Consider the following 18,628-nt stretch of genomic DNA (forward strand, 5'->3'; position numbering starts at 1 on the left):
TTTGGCGGCCATCGAGGTCTTGGTTTCGGTCCTAAAATTGCTTCTTTCATACACTTGGTACTTGCAGGGCCTTGAAACGGAGCTGGTTGCAAGCGCATGCAGCCATGCGTGTGCAAATCACATATAAAGGGGCTGTCCGGCTGGGATTTTCCGGGTCGTGCCACTCTTGATCGGCTTTTTGTTGGTGCAATGCATGACATATCTTTCAGTCAGCGACTCTGAATTTATGACATGCTGTGAATTGCATATTGGAATTTCTGGTTCTGTATCCATTTTACATCGTGGTGGCGGCGGCGGAACTTGGATTTAGAATTAGGGGTGCAATTTATAAATTTTGTTGCTATACTTAAAAATAAAAATATAAGTACAAATGTATGTATTGGTATCTTAAAAGAATTACAAATATATAATTACAAACATGAACATATAGTTTCGCCCGGATCGTGGATTGTCATTTTTTGGCTCACCCATATTATATAGGGTCTATTATATATCTCAGTTTCATATAATGCAATTCATTCATTTTTTTCTAAAAAGAACTGTGAAAGCATATCCATAATCCACTTCAACCTGAATCCAATTATGTTCACATACACCTCAATCACATAATTGTTATGTTTTTCCCACTCTTTTTTAGCTTTCTAGTCATTAATAAGTTGTGCCTATATCTTTCATTGTTATTATTTGATTTTTTCATTATCATGTATATTATATGATTTGAGAGTTTATATAACAACTCATGTTGCTGACCAAAATAATAAACATAACAACTCATGATTATAACACTTTGTATCCGGTTCTGTGAACATGAATTAGCTAGCATAACAAATGCAACTATGTATTATTGTGCTTTTGATGAGATATTGAAAGATATTAAATTCCTCTTAGATTGCAAAGTGCAATAAAAACTTGGGTGTTTATGCTGACGAAAACAAATTTGGGTATTAAATTCCTCATGATTTCGTAATACATATGCTAACGAAAAACAAAATTTCTGACCAAGTTTGGTGTCGTCACCATATGAGGCGCAGTGAGGGGTAGGTTAGAGAGGGCAAATCATTATTTCTTTTTTAATTTATTTTGTATGAAAAGCATTACTTTGACATCATGCTGGGACTTATCATAATGTGAAGTTAAAAGAGTTAATTAATTTTATGTGATCCACATGCATATGCTAATAAATTTACAATTCTCATAATCTCATTCTCATGTTCATATAGATATAAGTTGATTTTTGCTTCAAATTGTAGACAAGACTGGCTTGGATTTTTGCGTGATGTAAAAATGAGAACCAAACATACATCGTAAGAGTATGACAAACGAGAGACCACAGAGCCTAGAGAAGCCATTCATCACATTCCATCAATTACGGAGTTATATACGTGGGCAAGTGTACGACCGACATGTAAATAATGCAGGTACAGGTCCACCGACGGGGTCCCTCTCTAGGACGGTGCCGTTGTGAAAGCTAAAATCCAACCAACCATAACACCCGACTTCAAATTCTTCACCTTCTTCAATCTTCTGAGAGAGTTTCTCTCCTCTTTCTCACGTCAACTTCACACTCTCACTGTCTCACACTAATGAGTAATGACTCATCTACAAGTTCACATAATCACATCTACTCACCTTTTCGCCATTAAAGCTCTGACCCAAACTTCTTCCATACAGACAAATTGTGCTGCAAACTCTGATCGATCACATTTTGAACGTTGATCGTGTATATATATATATCATTCTTACGTATATATACAAACATTTTTGTTGCTCTCCCATTGAATCTCCACAAATCTACGGAGATGCATACCAGAACGTTAACATGGCTCTTCTTCTTCTCCATATTCTACGTCACCCTCTGTGATCCCAGAACCTCTGAAGCTGGCCTCCGCTGCGGAGCTCTCAAGCCGCCGCCGAACGCCAGCTTCATTCCAACCTTCGTTACAGAAATGGAGTCTCTCTCTGAACTCATCACCAAACACCACTGGGGTACCCATTTCGTTAACTCCACGCCGCCCATGTACGGCCTAGCGCAATGCTTCGACGACTTGTCGCACACCGACTGCCTCCTGTGCTACGCTGCCAGTCGGACGGAGATTCCTCGCTGCCTTCCATCCCTCTCCGCCCGCATTTTCCTCGATGGCTGCTTCCTCCGCTACGACAGCTACAGCTTCTACTCCGAAGGTTCCGACCCCGCCGTGGACTCCGTCGTGTGCGCCGGGGAAGAGGCGGCGGAGGCGGCTGTGTTTAAGGAGAATGTTAAGGAGGTGGTTGAGAGAGTTAAGAGGTCTGCGGCGGAGAATGGGGAGTTTGGGGTGGCGGAGGTTGGTGGGGAGGTGTATGCTTTGGGGCAGTGCTGGAAGACGGTGGGTGGTGATGGGTGTAGAGAGTGTTTGGAGAAGGGAGGTGAGGCCCTGAGAGGGTGTGGGGTGAAGACAGAAGGGAGGGCTTTGAATGCTGGGTGTTACTTGAGGTATTCGACTCACAAGTTCTATAATGATCAGGGTGAAACAGAGCATGAACATGGTTAGTACTAACTATATATGTTGTAATTTCTTATCGATTTTTCATTGTTATCGAACTGGGTTCTTAGATGAGTTGATCTTTAGTTGACTGCTAACTCCAAACATTGCATTGTGAAGATCTTTGATGCATGACAAAACCCTGTTTAATGTGTTTATGAAAATGGATTAGGATGTAATTGGTTGTATGATAATTGATTTGTGGAGTTGGTATTATGTCTTACTTGCTTAATCTTGGTATTCCTGTTCGATTCTCAGTTTCCTTTGTTACCAACCAGAATATATTGGAATGAATTTAGCTAATCTGAATTTCTATATGCAGGGTTTACAGAAAGAAGGGGAATCATTACAGCAATTGTTTTGGCAGCAGTTGCGTTCACAATGTTGTCTCTCTTTGCTGCTTATGCAGGCTATAGAAAGCTGGTGCAGATCAGAAAAGGTATGAACTTTCAAGAAAAGATTGTCATTGTTTCATTCTTGCATTTAGCGTATAGATTTTAGGCATAAGTAATTAAGTATTGAGAATTGTTTGTTCAGAGTGCAGTAATCTAGGCTTGGTGTCATTAAGCATTAGCAAGTATTCTAGCTTGACTTTCAAGTATGAAACACTAGAGAAGGCCACGGATTATTTCAACTCCTCGAGGAAAATTGGGGAAGGGGGAGGCGGTTCTGTGTTCAAGGGGACTCTCCCTAGTGGAGAAATTGTAGCTGTTAAGAGATTGTTCTACAATACCAGGCAATGGGTAGATGAGTTTTTCAATGAGGTGAACTTAATCAGTGGAATTCAGCACAAACACCTTGTGAAGCTTTTGGGTTGCAGCATTGAAGGTCCTGAGAGCCTTCTGGTGTATGAATATGTGCCTAATAGGAGCCTTGATCAGTTCCTTTTCGGTAGTAGTCCTCTCTCTCTCTCTCTCAAACTTGTAGCAATTTGATCACTTAACAATCAAGATATGTTGAGAGAAATTGTTTGACAAAGATTGATGGTCTTTTATACTATGCAGATAAGAACAGTCATCAGTGTCTTAGCTGGAAGCAGCGGTTTGATATCATTGTTGGAACAGCTGAAGGGATTGCTTATCTTCATGAAGGCTCTGAAGTAAGAATAATCCATAGGGACATAAAAAGCAGCAATGTTCTTCTAGATGAGAATCTCAGCCCCAAAATTGCAGACTTTGGCCTAGCTAGGTGTTTTGCTCTCGACAAGTCTCATCTTAGCACCGGCATTGCTGGAACACTGTAAGTTCTAATTTATGGTCTCTGAATCATCAGCTACATCATTTACTAGATTAAGTTTAGCAGCTTCAGCACTTTTTGTTAGTCTAATTACTGCCTGTAAGAAATGAAGCATCTGTTCTTTCTTCACCTACCTTAGAAACCAACAATGTTCTAATCAAAAATGGCTATGCAGAGGTTATATGGCTCCGGAGTATCTAGTTCAAGGGCAACTCACAGAGAAAGCAGACGTTTATAGCTTCGGAGTGCTAGTTCTCGAGATTGTGACTGGTATGAGGAATAGCACCTTCAAACAGGAGGACTCTAACACGGATTCACTCCTGCACAAAGTAAGTTTGCAGCTCTTATACAGTTATACATAGCAAATGAGACTGTTGAAAGAGGTTACTAGACCATTAAACCTTTTGTTCTCAGGTATGGAAACACTACATATCAAACAACTTGGCCGACATGGTTGATCCTTGCTTGAAAAATCAGGAGCTTCCGGCAAATGACGTATCAAACGTTCTTCAAATCGGACTTCTATGCACGCAGGCTTCAGTTTCTTTGAGACCATCTATGGCTGAAGTAGTTCTAATGCTTACAGCCAACCAAGACTCAGACATTCCAATCCCACACCAACCTCCCTTTCTAAATACCTCAACGCTAGAGCAAGCAAGCTCCATTAGGTCTAATAATAGCGCAAACAGCTCAGTTTCAGATACATTAACAAAAGTTGGGACGTCCTACACCTTGTCGGAATCTTCCAGCACGCGGAGTTTGGTTAATATGAGCATATATCAACGAAATGAGCAACTCTTGCAGAAGTAACAATACATCTTAAACTTGTTCAGAAAAACATGCTTGGAGGTCAGGTTAGTCGATGGCTGTCCGAAAAATCTCTATAGGTGTAGTTTTCTCTATTTATAAGCTAGCGCACACATTGCTTCAAGATCACATAGGTGATAGGTGACATAGATCTGTTGGAACAGATGTTACAAGTTCCAATGCGACATTGTGGACTAGGAGGAAAATCTTATAATGAACTAACATGAATGTCTTTTTTCTACACCATCGATGTAGACGTAGACGACATTGTTTAGAGGAACTCATTGAACCATTGACTTGTTAAACTTAGAACTTGTCTGCGTCTGATCACTCTTATTGATTTTTTTTCCCTGCAGAGCTGTTTCTACATGGGTTCGCATAGATAATAGACCAGTAAAATTTATCTGTAAATCAAGTCCTGCTATACTCAATTACTCATCACTACATTTGCTTCAACATACCACAATGGCTATGCAGTATGCACATAACTGAATGAAATTTAATCATTTCATACTTGACCATACATGCTTTGATTTTCGTGGTTCAAGACGAGCAACACTTCTAGCTAAGCTGTAGATATATTGACATTGATCAGATCTCCATTTGCATTAAAAAATCGATAATGTCATGTCTTGTGATGCATTTGCATGCAAAATTAACACGGTTCTTATTTATGTGAAGAGAGATGTCCAGCTCTTATAACTTCAGTGGATAAATAATCACACATGTAATCAAATAAAGTTGTCTTTCTCCCCCTATGTGAAATTTGCTTCCTTTAATTGCTTAGATCTTGTTGGTCTTCCTTTACATGTTCAGATCCTGTTGTTTTTAGTTGTGTTTCGAGCTACATATCCATACCATCCCTACTTTCATCCGAGATAGATTCGGTTAAGCTTGAGATGAGTCTTCACATAGGAAGTAGATCCATCTCAAAGACCACCTGAGATGAGTCTTAACATAGGAAGAACATCTATCTCAAAACCAATTCCAGTGAAGTTAAAAAATAGTGAGTCTTCAAAAATAGATTTGATGTTTGGCCATACGACAACTATTACAACGGTGTTGATATATGTCGTTCATTATCCTGCTTCCTAAACCTCTTATTCCAAAATGTGAGATATACGGGGGAGGGTCTGCAGCTACTAAGTGCTTTCATTAAAATTACTATCTTCAGATCCAGAACAATTGTCAAATGTATATGCTAGTGTGGGATCGGAGAAGCATGAGCAGTACATGTGCTTTGAGATATGTAGCGCATGAAGTAGCATGTAGGTTTTGTGCGAAACTTTTTTTTGTGAGAAACTTAATATGACATTGAATATGAGGTTAACAAGGACAACGGAGATCATCAATTTATCATCTCTTCCTTTAAATTAGCTTGGATTAAAGTGCTTAATCCCACCCATGCTGTTCAGCTCTCTTTTTTTTTTTTTTAGAAAGGCTGTTCAGCTCTCATCATGTAGAGTGATGTTAAACATAATCTCGACATGCAAAACTAAAAAAAAATGTAAGAAACACTCACAGAGCCAGCTCTAAGTAATCCGGCCGATACAAACCCAACTAACGAACTAAACCACATGAAATAAAGGAGTCTCCAGACAGAATTAGTAGACATAGGGAAGAGCGAAACACTGAATTGCTGCGACCACTAAGCTCGAATATCATTACCATTGGTACTTCACCATGAGCTACTAGTGTGACCAATTAAATGACGAATGGCCAAAAAACCAAAAATATCATGACAACACTAGAAGATTATAATGATGATTCCATAAAATGAATTCCAGTGATCAGATCCCTCTTGGGTCAGCTACAATAACAACTGACCTATTGAGGTATTACTGGCCAACTAAGATAACTGGGATGGTAAAAAAGGAGAGCTGATTCAAGATATGACCTTAAATCAAACTGTTTAGGATTCACTGATCTCAACCTCACCAAACTCTGTGGAAGGTACAGAAGCACACGCATGATATAAGAGAGGCTAACGAACATAGGAGGGATATTATCACAGTGCTTAATCCCGTCCCTGCTCAACAGCGCTCATCATATAGAGGGAAATTTACATTTAATCTCGACATGCGAAACCAGATTAAAAGAAGAAACACTTGCTACTGACTGCTAGCTCTAAGCAATCCACTACAAACCCAACTAATGAGGTAAACCATACTCGCGAAGTAAAGGATTCAACACACATAAAACTAGTAGACTCGTAGCTAATGCCAGATCTACTCGTCTTCGACAACGACAGTGATTTCACCTGCATCAAGCCGATCATAGAACTCCTTTTTCCTCCTCTGCTCGTTCCAGTGATGCCTTTTCCACAGGTAACCGGCCGCGAGTGCAACAGTCATCCCGTAGAAGATCTCCCTGATTATACTTGGACCGTTATATGCAGCACGTCGTATCTCAATTACCATTATTCCTATAAGATAATCCAGACAAAACTCATCAACTGTCTTACCAATCAGTTTGTAAATCCAACCACAAATTACACATATCTACAAAACTTGCAAACAGAGAGAACAAGAACCTGATGTCAGTGAGGACGATGACCAGAGGTGACAGGTTCAGGAAAATCAGAGAAAGAAAGCTGAGGGGGAGAAGAAGGATATAAGGCAAACATGCAGACGGGAATCCTAGCTGGGTACTTCTACGTTTAACACCTGCTCACGGTGACACCTGGTGCCGATGTGTCCAACGTCATTTGGTAGTGATGACAGCTCTATTCCGGCAACTGGCTCCTCATTGTCGTGTCGTATATTTGTGTCAAACGATGATCTAGATCAACACTAAAGTGCGATGTTTATCTACTCTATTTGCCCCATTCCTTTCAGCTATAGGAAAGTGGTAACTAGACGAGTAGATAATAAGTAATAACCTAACAAGCATCTATCTATTTATCTTAATTACATGAAGTTTATAACCTGAAACAACATATCAATCTTGGGAAATATAAACTTGTTAGAAACCAAGGCTGTGATTCTTGATCCTGTAGTGGCAAATATCCTCGCATTTTCGGGTTTTGAAGAGACATCAGAGAAAGGAAAAGACACTCTCGAACCCGAGAAATGTTTCTACTTCCCTGGACTTATTAACTGCTGTCAATGAGCAGTGCCTTGGTGGTACAATTGGTGAGCGCTGATGCTTCTTCCTAGCATTCTCCATCGTGCTTCCAAGGTCTGCAGGTCGCTTTGGATTCTTGAACATGGAGATATCGAAAGACAGCATGTTACTTGATGCAACATTGGCTCCATTGCGTATCCCACCAGAAGAAGCATCCAATACTCCAGATGGGTTGCGGGAGCTTACGGAGAACAACCTCCTATCACGTTCAGTATCTCTGAGAACTTCATTTGGTTTTGTTCCTTTCAGCGCGGCAGTAGTGCTAAACTCTCTGTCAGTCAAATACGGGCATTCTTTTCTCTGGATTAAAGACTCGGCCTCCACCACATTCGGTTTACTGATCACCGGAAAATTCTTAGCTTTTGTGCGTATGTGCTCAAATATTGTTTCTCCTGTTAACGTTTTCAATGTGCCATCTTCGAGGTGATCAGAAGGATGCCCTGCTACATTAGGAAATAAATAATGATCATCTACTCCATATTAATAAGAACCGAAGAGTTACTTAGGTTCAGACCAAAAAAGAAAAAGAAAAAGAGAAGAGATACTTAGGCAAGTAGTATGTGTGAGTATCTGACAGTAAAAGATATTACCTCTGTCATCCATGAAGTTAAGGGCAGCTGAGCTTCTGGGAGTCTGATGATTATTGACATGAGAAAGATGTTGTTCTGCCTTTTTAGGTTCTGAAGATGGATTGACCACAGTTTGTCTTGGAACTTTATTCCATTCTAATTCTTCCAGAACATCTGCTCCACTCTCCGGTCCAAGCTTCTTCTCACGAGCATGTTTCCTTGTCAAAACCAAGGGCTCTGATGATGGAGGAAACACATTATTTGGTGGCACCAAGATAGGGAAGTTCTTTGCCTTTTCACGTATGTGGTCAAATACAGTTTGTTGTGTCACAACTTTGGCATCATTTTGAACTTTGGCAGGAAGCTCATCTTCATGAACAGGGTTAGCAACCTCATGGTCCTCATCTGCAAAAAATAAATTTGAATACAAGGTTTTAGAGTTTGAATTGGGAAAAGAGTTTGAATTGGGAAAAAAAATCAACAAATTATTAGTATTGAACAGATTGAATTAAGTATACCTTCTTCAGAGTCATCCTCCAGAAGCTTGAAACTGGGCCTGGTATAAAAAAAAGTCCAAATAATAAAGTAAAAGATATCAATTATTCCGACCAAGAAAGAACAACCTTAGAAAGCAGAAATGAATCATTGAATATCAGTGAAAGAGACACTCACATGGAATCATCTACCCTTTTGGATTTTGTCGAGTTTGGGAGACACTCATTTTGAACTTTAGCAGGAATCTCATCTTCATGAACTTTACTTAGGCTTTCAAAAGTATCATCTTCTATGATACATATTTCCTCTGGTAGAGGAAGAGCGGATGCTCTTTTTCCTCGTTTGTTCTTTGAGCTTAAGTTGCTTTCCTTATTAAATAAAAGCTCCTGGTTTAGATCAATACCAACTGCATGGATGAAGTGACAAATTATACATTATAACTCAGGACTATAACAATCGATTTTACGTTGTAATATCAAGAAAACTAGAATTAAATATATCAGGGAGGAACTTTACTGTAGTCTTCAAATATAAGATCAGCCTTAACAGTCAGCTTTCCTTGTTGAGGATTCTGGAGAAGAACTGTTGCGCTATAGGGGCTGCAATGCAAACAATATAAGTCAGACTAAAAAGGATAATAATCATGCAACCTGAGCACAATCTTCAAATCTCAGTACATTATATATATAGTCCATCTCTGCTGCGGACGACGTCCGCATGGTCTGCACTGTGCGGATTCGGCTATATATATGTGTGTGTGTGTTAGGGAATATTACTTATATATATATTATTGTTGTTAGCTTTATTTAAATCTAAAAATCATAGTAATAGCTATTCTGACGACAATTTATAGCGACCTTTTTTAGCAAAGTCTTTTCCAAGGCATCATTTCTTAGTCATACTGCCTGAAAGTCTGGATATCCTAAACAGACAGGTACATCTAACATGCTGTGTGTTCTCAAACAGGAAAAAAAATTTAAGGTTGTCAGCCTACACACCTTGAGAATTCATCAACTCTGCAGCCACAAATTATGAAGTGGAAACAAGGTCATTACCGAACCACCTCAGGCCAAAAGGAAAAGGCTGAATATTAGATATACGAAACATCTAGTCGATAAGACCCCTTGGTATTGTACTTGAATTCTTGTGAATAACCAGCAACTAAAAGTAAGCATAAAATTGTGCCCACCTTATTTTCTCATGAAAGAGAATCAGATTATCTTCTTCTGAAGCTACAATCTATAACAAATAAGAAATTAGAGCCAGATTTATAACAATGAACCTATATTGTTTCACAAAGATTTGAGAAAATCATCTAGAGCATTCATATTACCATGTCAGCATAATGTCGTTTTGTTGATTGGAGTGTCGGTGATAGCCTAGTTAGTGTAATCATTAGCTTCATTTTGCCTTGCCCCCGACATTCAGTTTCCTCAATTTTTAAATCCACTTTTGGAGGTAGAGAGAGTAGAGACTCTTTTATATGGTTCCCAAATGGGTACTTTCGACCAGTGACAATCTCTATTCTTCTAGGATCAGCCTCAGCTAGCGTCTCAAATGATTTCACTCCCATCGAATGTAGTGCCTGAAAGGAGCATAAAGATAAATAGAAGATAAGGATAGCAAAGAGTCAGTATTTCAGTGGTCTAAGAATATCAAAAACAATGTTTCATCCTATGTATACAAAGAAGTGGAAGACACCTTTGCAGTCACCATTCCAATCCCTGGTAATTGTTTCAGCAAGTATGGACTGTCATCCCAGAGTTTTTGATACATAGACTTTGCCAAAAGCATTGAGTTCAGAGCTCCCTTGTAATTCTTTTGGTAAATAAAAAATTCTTTCATGCACCTGGCAATTCTACAGCCATTTGAGCATATGGAGTTCATATCCTAAGGCACAGAAACCAATTTGATTTCAGCTCTGGATGATACCAAATACCACAGTTATGAAGATTACTGGTGGACTGAATAGAGATAGAAGAATGAAACCTGGGTAAGGGATAGATCATGAACCGAAGGATCACCAGTTAAGCAGTCATTAGCCAAAAGAAATATCTTTTCTTCTCTGGTTTGAATACGCTTTTTTCGCTTCCCTCTGTCACCAAGAATGTGAAAGCGGAGTCGCCCATCTTTATCAGTGTTTATGTCATTTAGAAGCTTCTTCTCATTGCGTCTGAGCTGTATCCCTACATATTCCAGTAAATAGATGATACATCATTCACTCATTATTTACTGTCAAAGAAAAGTCAAGAGCAGCAAGTAATTATATATGCATTACATGAAATTTCCTCAGCACGGCATATAACATGAAGAGCATCCTCCAAACTGCAGTTTACAGGTGTCTGAATAATGTATTTCATCGTGTCGAATTTCAAATAGTATTTTGTCATCAGCCTCCCAGGTTCTAACAAGGAAATGAAGGAAAATTTAATAAACTTTAATTTTCTCAGAAAGGTAACACTATATGAGTTTAAGGGTATGTATACCTAGTGGCTTCAACAAAAAACCATCTTCATCAGTCCATATCATCTGATGCCGCGATAACTCATTAATTTTCTGTACACAGACCTCTGAAATAAAATAATACTGATAAGAAGAAAAGCCAGGACAAATTGAGGGTGAGGTGAGAGAGAGGAGTTGCACCTAGCATATGCTTCTCTATACGGTCATTGGAAATCACTTTTTTTATTGCATAGTGTGCAGGGTTCTGATTGTACATTAAACATTAAGAAATTAATTAGATTGGAAAGTTAAAAGAATATATGAAAGCTATCATTTTAAAGAGTAGGAATACATGCCTTCTTCATTCTCACATACAAGAACGAACACTTCATCCATTCAATTGCCCTTGTAATATCAGAGACCGTCAGTTGAACTATCTCCGCAGTTAAATGCTCCGTCAAACATGAAAGCAATCTAATGAAAAACAGTCAATGAAACCCCATTAGAAGACATTTGCTATCAATTGGCAGTATAAGCTCCAAAGACCAAAACTTACTGTGATTCTACCATTTCACATCCATTCAAGAGATTCTCATACAAGTGAACCTGATGTCCAATAAGAACATAATTAATGGATATGAAGACTAAGTTTCTGTAACAGAAAGAACAAGCAAAATCCAAATAAAAATGAAGTCAATGAATGAAAAAAAAAAGTTGGAAACCAAAAATCAGCAGGAGTAAAGACAAAGGTAGGAAGGTGCCAAACTACCGTATCTCTTCTTGTCATGATTACAACCATTCCTGTATCATCAAATGGTGGCCGACCTGCCCTTCCGCACATCTGCATAGTGATACATCTCATATGGTATTAAAATGCAGTTTGCTAAATTACATAAAAGTGCAGAAATGCATGTAGAGACAAGAAGAATTTTTCTATTCAACCCTTCCTGGCCACATTTCTTTCAAATAGAGCTATGGTGTACTATTACAAAAAATATAATGGCTCTGTAAGTTATGTCCCCATTTTATCTACTTGAAATATCCTATTTAAAAGGGTCTGATTGGCAAACCTGCAGTAGTGTAGATCGATCAATTTCCATGTAGACTCCTTTTTCTTTGTTGCTGCACAAAATATACGTATAAATAAATAAACACATCAGAACATTTCATCATGATAACATGAAGAAATGAAAGTTCACCATACAAGTGCTGTGTTGATTTGATAACTACTGTATGTGCTGGTAGGTTGATTCCATGAGCAAGAGTATTTGTTGTGCACAAAATTTGAAGATCACCCTTCAGGAAAAGACTTTCAACGAGATTACGATCTTTGAGGCAAAGGCCACCGTTGTGATAACCAACTGCAGAAAATAAATTTTATTTGATACCATGTCAATGTGGGGAGCTGCAGTGAGTTATAGTTAATGCAATGCGAGCAAGAAAACAAGTAGTTCCATACCACCATAAATCATATATGATTGCATATGTTTGTCAATGCATGACATTGAAGCTTCCCTTAGCCTCTCTTGCTGTTCTCTGCTTTTAATGAATGGATTTGAATGGCCAAAGGCCATGACTGTCTGAGAAAGTACCTGTGCTGCTTCTTGTGCACCTTTTCTAGTTGAGCAAAAAACTAGAGCAGACTTCCCTCTTGAATATTGCATAAGGATATCTGTGAACCAAATTATATGTGTATAAGTTCGTCATGACCTTATTTAGTGATGAATTCACAATCTCAAAGCATCTTTATTCAAGATGGGTCGAGGGTTCATCTTTGAAAAGGTTAATATTGTGGTGATTGCTTACCAAAAATGTAGTTTTGCAGGCGCTGGAAAAAGGATCATATAAAACAATCAGTAAAATGAATAATGGTATGGTCTGTAGTTTTTATCAATACTTTCTTAGCATGACATTTCTTATAAAATAAGCATATGGCTTAAGATAGTTACTTTGGAATATACCTTTTCGAATAGGAAATCATTTTTTGCTGGAGCATAGCCTGCAAATCAAGCAGTTTTAAACATGCATCAATAAAGGTGAACTATATATACAACCATGCTTCAGTACATCTGTAAGATCAAACTTGCATCAGTGATCGAACCAAACCAATTGATTACTACAAACAGGTGTTATCCTCCCATAAAGGAGAAACTGGAGAGGTCTTTTTCATATCAAAAAATTGAAACTTACAAAATAGGATATAAAAATTTAGAAAAAAGGCAAATATGTCTTAGTGTTCTGATAGAAAAGGATACTATCATAGGAGTGCTTTATTGTATTTTTCCAATTATATACAAAAAATAGAAGAGTCTACAAAAAGTGATAACTGAAATGAAAAGTAAGAAAAGAATATATAGTTGCTTTATTGTATTCATGTCACATAGACACATATATCTCCTCTCAAGAAAATTCAGGTCAAAAGTCAGTAAAAAAATCTACCACAATACCTAGCTAAAAAAAGGAAAACAGAATTTCATCCAATTCTGATAAGAAAGATGTGTGAATACCGAAAACTTTTGTAGTCAGCTTCACTGGCCTCATTTCTTCTCCAAACCTACATGCAGAGAAGAAAGATTAAGAGATCAGAACTGAATACTTGTATCGTCGTATTAAACAGTATATCTTAATCCAATAGCAAATTAAAGTTCAAATACCTTTTAATCCCTTGGACAGGCACCGTGAGCCACTCCGCTGCCGTTGTTTTATGCATTGCATAGTTGTTAAAAATTTACCAATCTGCACTCTTCTAGAGAATGTGAAAATATAAAATTTGATTCTACTGAGTATTTTGACAAGCAGTTATCTCACCAAGGTCCTCAATATTTGGAATTGTGGCAGACACAGCTAGAAAACGAACATGAGCCAGAGCACTTGATTTCATCTCAGGGTTGTGAGCAAGCATTTTTATTCTACTAACTATTGCTTCCAAAACTGCTCCCCGGGGATCATTCAACAGATGAACTTCATCAATAAGTAACAGTGCTATATCGCTGAAAAAGCCCAATCCACCGTCTTTCACACGATACCGCGTTACTGCATCAAATTTCTGTATAAAGAAGATAATTGATTAGTTATGTTCCTATGATATCAACTAGAACAAATCCAGTTGTGAAAGAATGGGAAAACTGAATATGAAACCAATTTTTCTAGAGGAATAAGAAGAAGCCTATAATGTATACGCATATGAAAGCTGATAGCATTTAGAATTAATGAATGCAGTTGGACTTAAGTTCAACCGGTTATAAAGGAGGGAATAACAAAACTGCAGAAACCTAATGCACTTGACACTTGACACTTGACAGTCCAACATAAGGAAGCTTTGTCAAATATGTTTATTAATGATAATTATGCTGTTTGATAAAACAGTTGAATCATTATAGATAATTGGGTAAAGCATTTCAATATATTTCATGATCTTTAGAGTGTGTTTATCTGTGTAACCTTACACCTTTACACTAACCTCAGGAGTGGTTAAAATAATGTCTGCTTCCTGTAAATTCCTGGTGCTGTAAGATTCATTATCTCCTGTGAGCTCCAAGCAAACTATGCCCCGAGATCTGAACTTCTGGGTCCAATCACGAACCTTCTCCTGAACTAAAGCCTTTGATGGGGCAATATAGATCTTCATGCCACATTAAAGGAAGGTAGATTGAATAAAGTGCTTCATAATTAGATTTCATAAACTTGTAGCTGAATACAATGCACATGTGCAGCAGTGAAGAACAAGGATTTCATATAAAAAGGCGAAATATAACAAAGAAAAATTGATTAATCGGAATGATACATTTCATGCAGAGAGGTAATTTTGGGAGAATAAACAAATCATTACAAAAATTTGAAAGAACCTCAATAGAGGTGTCTGTAGTTCCTTTAAAATCTTAAATATATCAAAACAAATGCTCCAACACGTTTATCCTAGTAGCACCGTAGTGTTAGGAACTTAAGTTATGGTTCCAGAGACTTACTGTCTTGAGAGTTCCATTTGTAGGTTTAAAACTTTCGTCCTCAGAGATGAACCTTGAAAGTAGCCTCAAAATACAAAGCTCAAAAATGACTGTTTTACCACTTCCAGTTGGTGCTGACACAACCATGTTCTCATCCGAGTGGAAACAAGCAGGAAAGCATTCACTCTGCAAAGAGTTGAAATACCTGCATGCGTAGGAAAGGAATACATGTAAGCTACAGGCATACACCAACCTTGTGTATAGCGCAAAACTAACAACACCATGCTGATAACGAAATAACAATTTGTGAGATCACGTAGATTCTATCATCTCAAAAGTTCAACTTCTTTGTTAGAATTATGCAGCTCCAACCAAATAGTACTACATGCAGCAATTGCACAGGTGGTAAGGGAATATGTAATCAAAGTGACAGCAATATGCACACTTTTATTAAGAACAAACACGCGATGTCAATATTCATGCTTTAACAACAGCCACACCATGCACAAAATCCCCCTCTCAGTGAAACACGCGATGATTACCTAAAATTAAAACAAGCTCGAAAAGGAGCCGGCAAGTCTCCCACAGACTTAAGCGTATACGAGTCCATGCTCGAATCCCTCTCCTGCTGAAAACAACAACAACAAAAAGTATAATCAAAGTTCATAATCAACAAAATCAGTGGAGTTCTCTGAAATTTCATCCTATAATTCACAGAGATCAAACACAAACAATACACACGTGTGAAGAACCAAACACTTCTTCGCAATTGATATCTCTCTTCTGCGAATCCTCTACTTTCTCTTAGCTCACCGAATTCGAAAGTGATAAGCTATCAGAGCCAAAATCTAAACATCTAAGCACACAACTGCTAAATTGATTACCACTCCGTGTTTAAATCCTCGAAAATCTAACTAAATGCTAAGAGAATCGCAGATCTGAGAACCTGAACCACGAGTTTCTCCATCTCATAATTCAAAATCTAAGCAACTACTTGACAATTCCATTCAAAAATGCTTGGGTTTTTTAGAATTCAAAGCTCAGAAAAGAGAAACATTATCGATCCGAAGCGAACAATACCGAGATGCATCGACGAAATGTCACTGAAAACACTGATTTAGACCTAGACTTGCCTCGATTGGATATGAGATTCCGGTACCGGTCGTCGATCGTCGATCGGAAAACAGATCGGGATAGACTAAGCGCGTGGGCGCGTGGAGAGCGAAAGAGAGCGATTCAGAGGCCGATTGTGGTGAAGAGGTTGGGGATCGGAGTAGAGAGAGGTCTGGACTGTGCGAAGTGAAAGGAAGACGATGAGGACTGAAATGAAATGGATGGGTATTTATAATCCGGGTTTGTCCCTTTTGGCGGGGTAGAATTTGACCCGGATAGCGCTTAACGGGGCCCCTGTAAGGTGATTTGTTTTCTAATTCAATACAGAAATCATCACTAATTTAATTCTATATCATTCTAGCCCGACTTTGATTTTGTATTATTCAAAATAAGTTCTACGCAACATTTGGTAATTCATGTACACGACTGTGATGATGGATTGATGTGATCCTTACCTCTAAAACACGGTAATGTTAACGATTTTAATCCATAACAACAAGGACTTACTCTAATTTGATTGTATCTGGAGCTCGATCTTAAGCTATTTGTTAACATTTTCCCTCGACATGGTAATTTTAAGCGAAATTCCCCCTTGTTCCAATCGTCAGGCCCGCATGAGTTGATCCAGCAGTGTAGGGCGTTGGCTCGACAAGTCAAGTCACTCTATCTCCGGCTCAGGCGACGTCATTAGCGCTGCCTAGAGTAGCTCACCAAAGCAGTAAAATCACATTGTACGGGTACGCTTTCCCACATCAGAAAAAAGGAAGCAGCACTTCTCCCAATGCACTTATAAAAGCAACTAGAAAAACCTCATAAAAAGGGTAATGTATTCTTAAGTTCTTAGCCTACGAGCTTGAGTTCCGCCCCGTAATATAACTCAAGTTTCGGAGGGTCATAAGTCAATGCACCGCTAACCCTTGATTTTAACCCCGGTTTTTGTGCAGGTTGTACGGACCAATATTGGGATACAAGCTTCGTGAACAAGACCCCCGAATTTTGTTGGCAGCACTATCATATTCTTGGAAAATCTCTAAAGCATGGTTGAAGTACCATAGGACGGGACAAAAATAAACAAAAAATATGATTACCTAATGTTGTTCCTATGTAATTTTTTTTTTTAAGGGTATAGGAACCAGCCCAGAAAAGGTTACCTTCCACTCCCCCTTCCACTCCCATTATTTAAATCAATAGGATTGTGTACAACCGGAGGGGACATAAGGCCAAGACGCTGGTGCGCACTAGAAAACATTATAAAAATCCTTGAGCATGACATCTTGAATAAAATTAGGAACTTCAAACACTCGAAATTCCACTACCCTACCAAAACTAGCAAAATATGCCAATTTATGGGGGCCACATTATTTGCTTTGCGATAAATATGTTTGTCAGAAATAAAATCAAACTCACTCATAATAAAAACCTTACAATCCTCCAAGAGACGACTAACCTCCATCATGTAGTGATCAGTTCAACTGTTCAAGCACAGCACAATCACCCATACTATGTAATCATCTTGGATGCTAAAGAATTTTTGGCAACTTCCCCATACATTCACCCTTTATCGCTCTTCCATCTTAAGTTCATAAGCATAAATTTAATAAAGCATGAACAAGATTTTAATGTTTAAATTTTTTAACTACAAAAAAAATCTAGAGTTTATTAATTTTCACAAAACTGATTATAATGTATAAAATATAGTATCGTTATTTAGACATTAAACTGAAAGCAAAATCACTCAGAAAATTATATGGGAGAGTAGAGAAGAAATATGTACAGATAAGAAGGCTAGTAAGCATTAAAAAATACATTTAATTCACAAGAATCTACCACAATGACCCGCTCATAGCCTACTACCCATTCATCCTTAAAATTGTATTTTTTTACTATAAGACCCATAATATAAATATCTCATACATTTTCCCATTATACATATATCCACATCTCAAAGAAGAAAACCCTAAATATGTCGAAAAAGAGATCGCAACTGCCCTCCTCGAAATCGCCACCCGCGGCGATCAACAATTTCAAAGCTACACCCAAAGAATCATTGTCAAAAATGGGTTAAAATCATTGTTAAAATGGTAAAGTTCTCTAAAAAAGATCTTGAGACTACAAAGTTTTATGATCTACCAGCAAGAAGACGGGTTAATCTAATATACATTAATGTATGCTATACATCTCATATATAACGGTTGACAACGGATATTTTTTTTCTGACCTCACTCATAAAACAAATTCGACCGTCGGATGTGGGATGTATAACATACATTGATGTATATTAGAATTTTCCCAAGAAGACATCTTGCAAAGAGTAGATACAACTTAATAAAAAAAATGCGTGTAGCGGAACCTTCCTCGACCCACTCGTATTTACATT

At 38.1% G+C, this 18,628-nt stretch overlaps 2 protein-coding genes across 5 annotated transcripts; one reads left to right on the forward strand and one right to left on the reverse strand.

The window, feature by feature from the left end:
- Positions 1-1,847: 1,847 nt before the first annotated feature.
- Positions 1,848-4,762, forward strand: LOC126800853 (cysteine-rich receptor-like protein kinase 42). Its single transcript, XM_050528273.1, has 6 exons — positions 1,848-2,523; positions 2,842-2,958; positions 3,057-3,410; positions 3,524-3,758; positions 3,931-4,084; positions 4,170-4,762. The coding sequence occupies exons 1-6, from the start codon at positions 1,947-1,949 to the stop codon at positions 4,563-4,565; spliced, it is 1,833 nt and encodes a 610-aa protein (XP_050384230.1). The 5' UTR covers positions 1,848-1,946; the 3' UTR covers positions 4,566-4,762.
- Positions 4,763-7,114: 2,352 nt separating this feature from the next.
- Positions 7,115-16,421, reverse strand: LOC126800849 (DExH-box ATP-dependent RNA helicase DExH17). 4 transcript variants are annotated; one of them, XM_050528268.1, is made up of 28 exons: positions 16,272-16,421; positions 15,681-15,763; positions 15,160-15,343; positions 14,655-14,816; positions 14,003-14,240; positions 13,849-13,885; positions 13,702-13,748; positions 13,156-13,193; positions 13,001-13,022; positions 12,654-12,866; positions 12,399-12,555; positions 12,265-12,316; positions 11,964-12,035; positions 11,751-11,800; positions 11,551-11,668; positions 11,396-11,459; positions 11,239-11,322; positions 11,031-11,156; positions 10,742-10,938; positions 10,454-10,642; positions 10,086-10,337; positions 9,942-9,991; positions 9,751-9,768; positions 9,269-9,351; positions 8,930-9,158; positions 8,776-8,813; positions 8,279-8,662; positions 7,115-8,131 (listed from the first exon to the last, which is right to left on the reverse strand). In XM_050528268.1, the coding sequence occupies exons 2-28, from the start codon at positions 15,746-15,748 to the stop codon at positions 7,599-7,601; spliced, it is 3,705 nt and encodes a 1,234-aa protein (XP_050384225.1). In that variant the 5' UTR covers positions 15,749-15,763; positions 16,272-16,421; the 3' UTR covers positions 7,115-7,598. The 4 variants fall into 4 exon arrangements, with proteins under 4 accessions (XP_050384225.1, XP_050384223.1, XP_050384222.1 ...); XM_050528266.1 differs by having other exon boundaries at positions 8,279-8,653; positions 16,272-16,413; XM_050528265.1 differs by having other exon boundaries at positions 7,115-8,128; positions 16,272-16,413.
- Positions 16,422-18,628: the final 2,207 nt, after the last annotated feature.

This window comes from Argentina anserina, chromosome 6 (assembly GCF_933775445.1).
Source record: "Argentina anserina chromosome 6, drPotAnse1.1, whole genome shotgun sequence".
NCBI classification, from domain to species: Eukaryota; Viridiplantae; Streptophyta; class Magnoliopsida; order Rosales; family Rosaceae; genus Argentina; species Argentina anserina.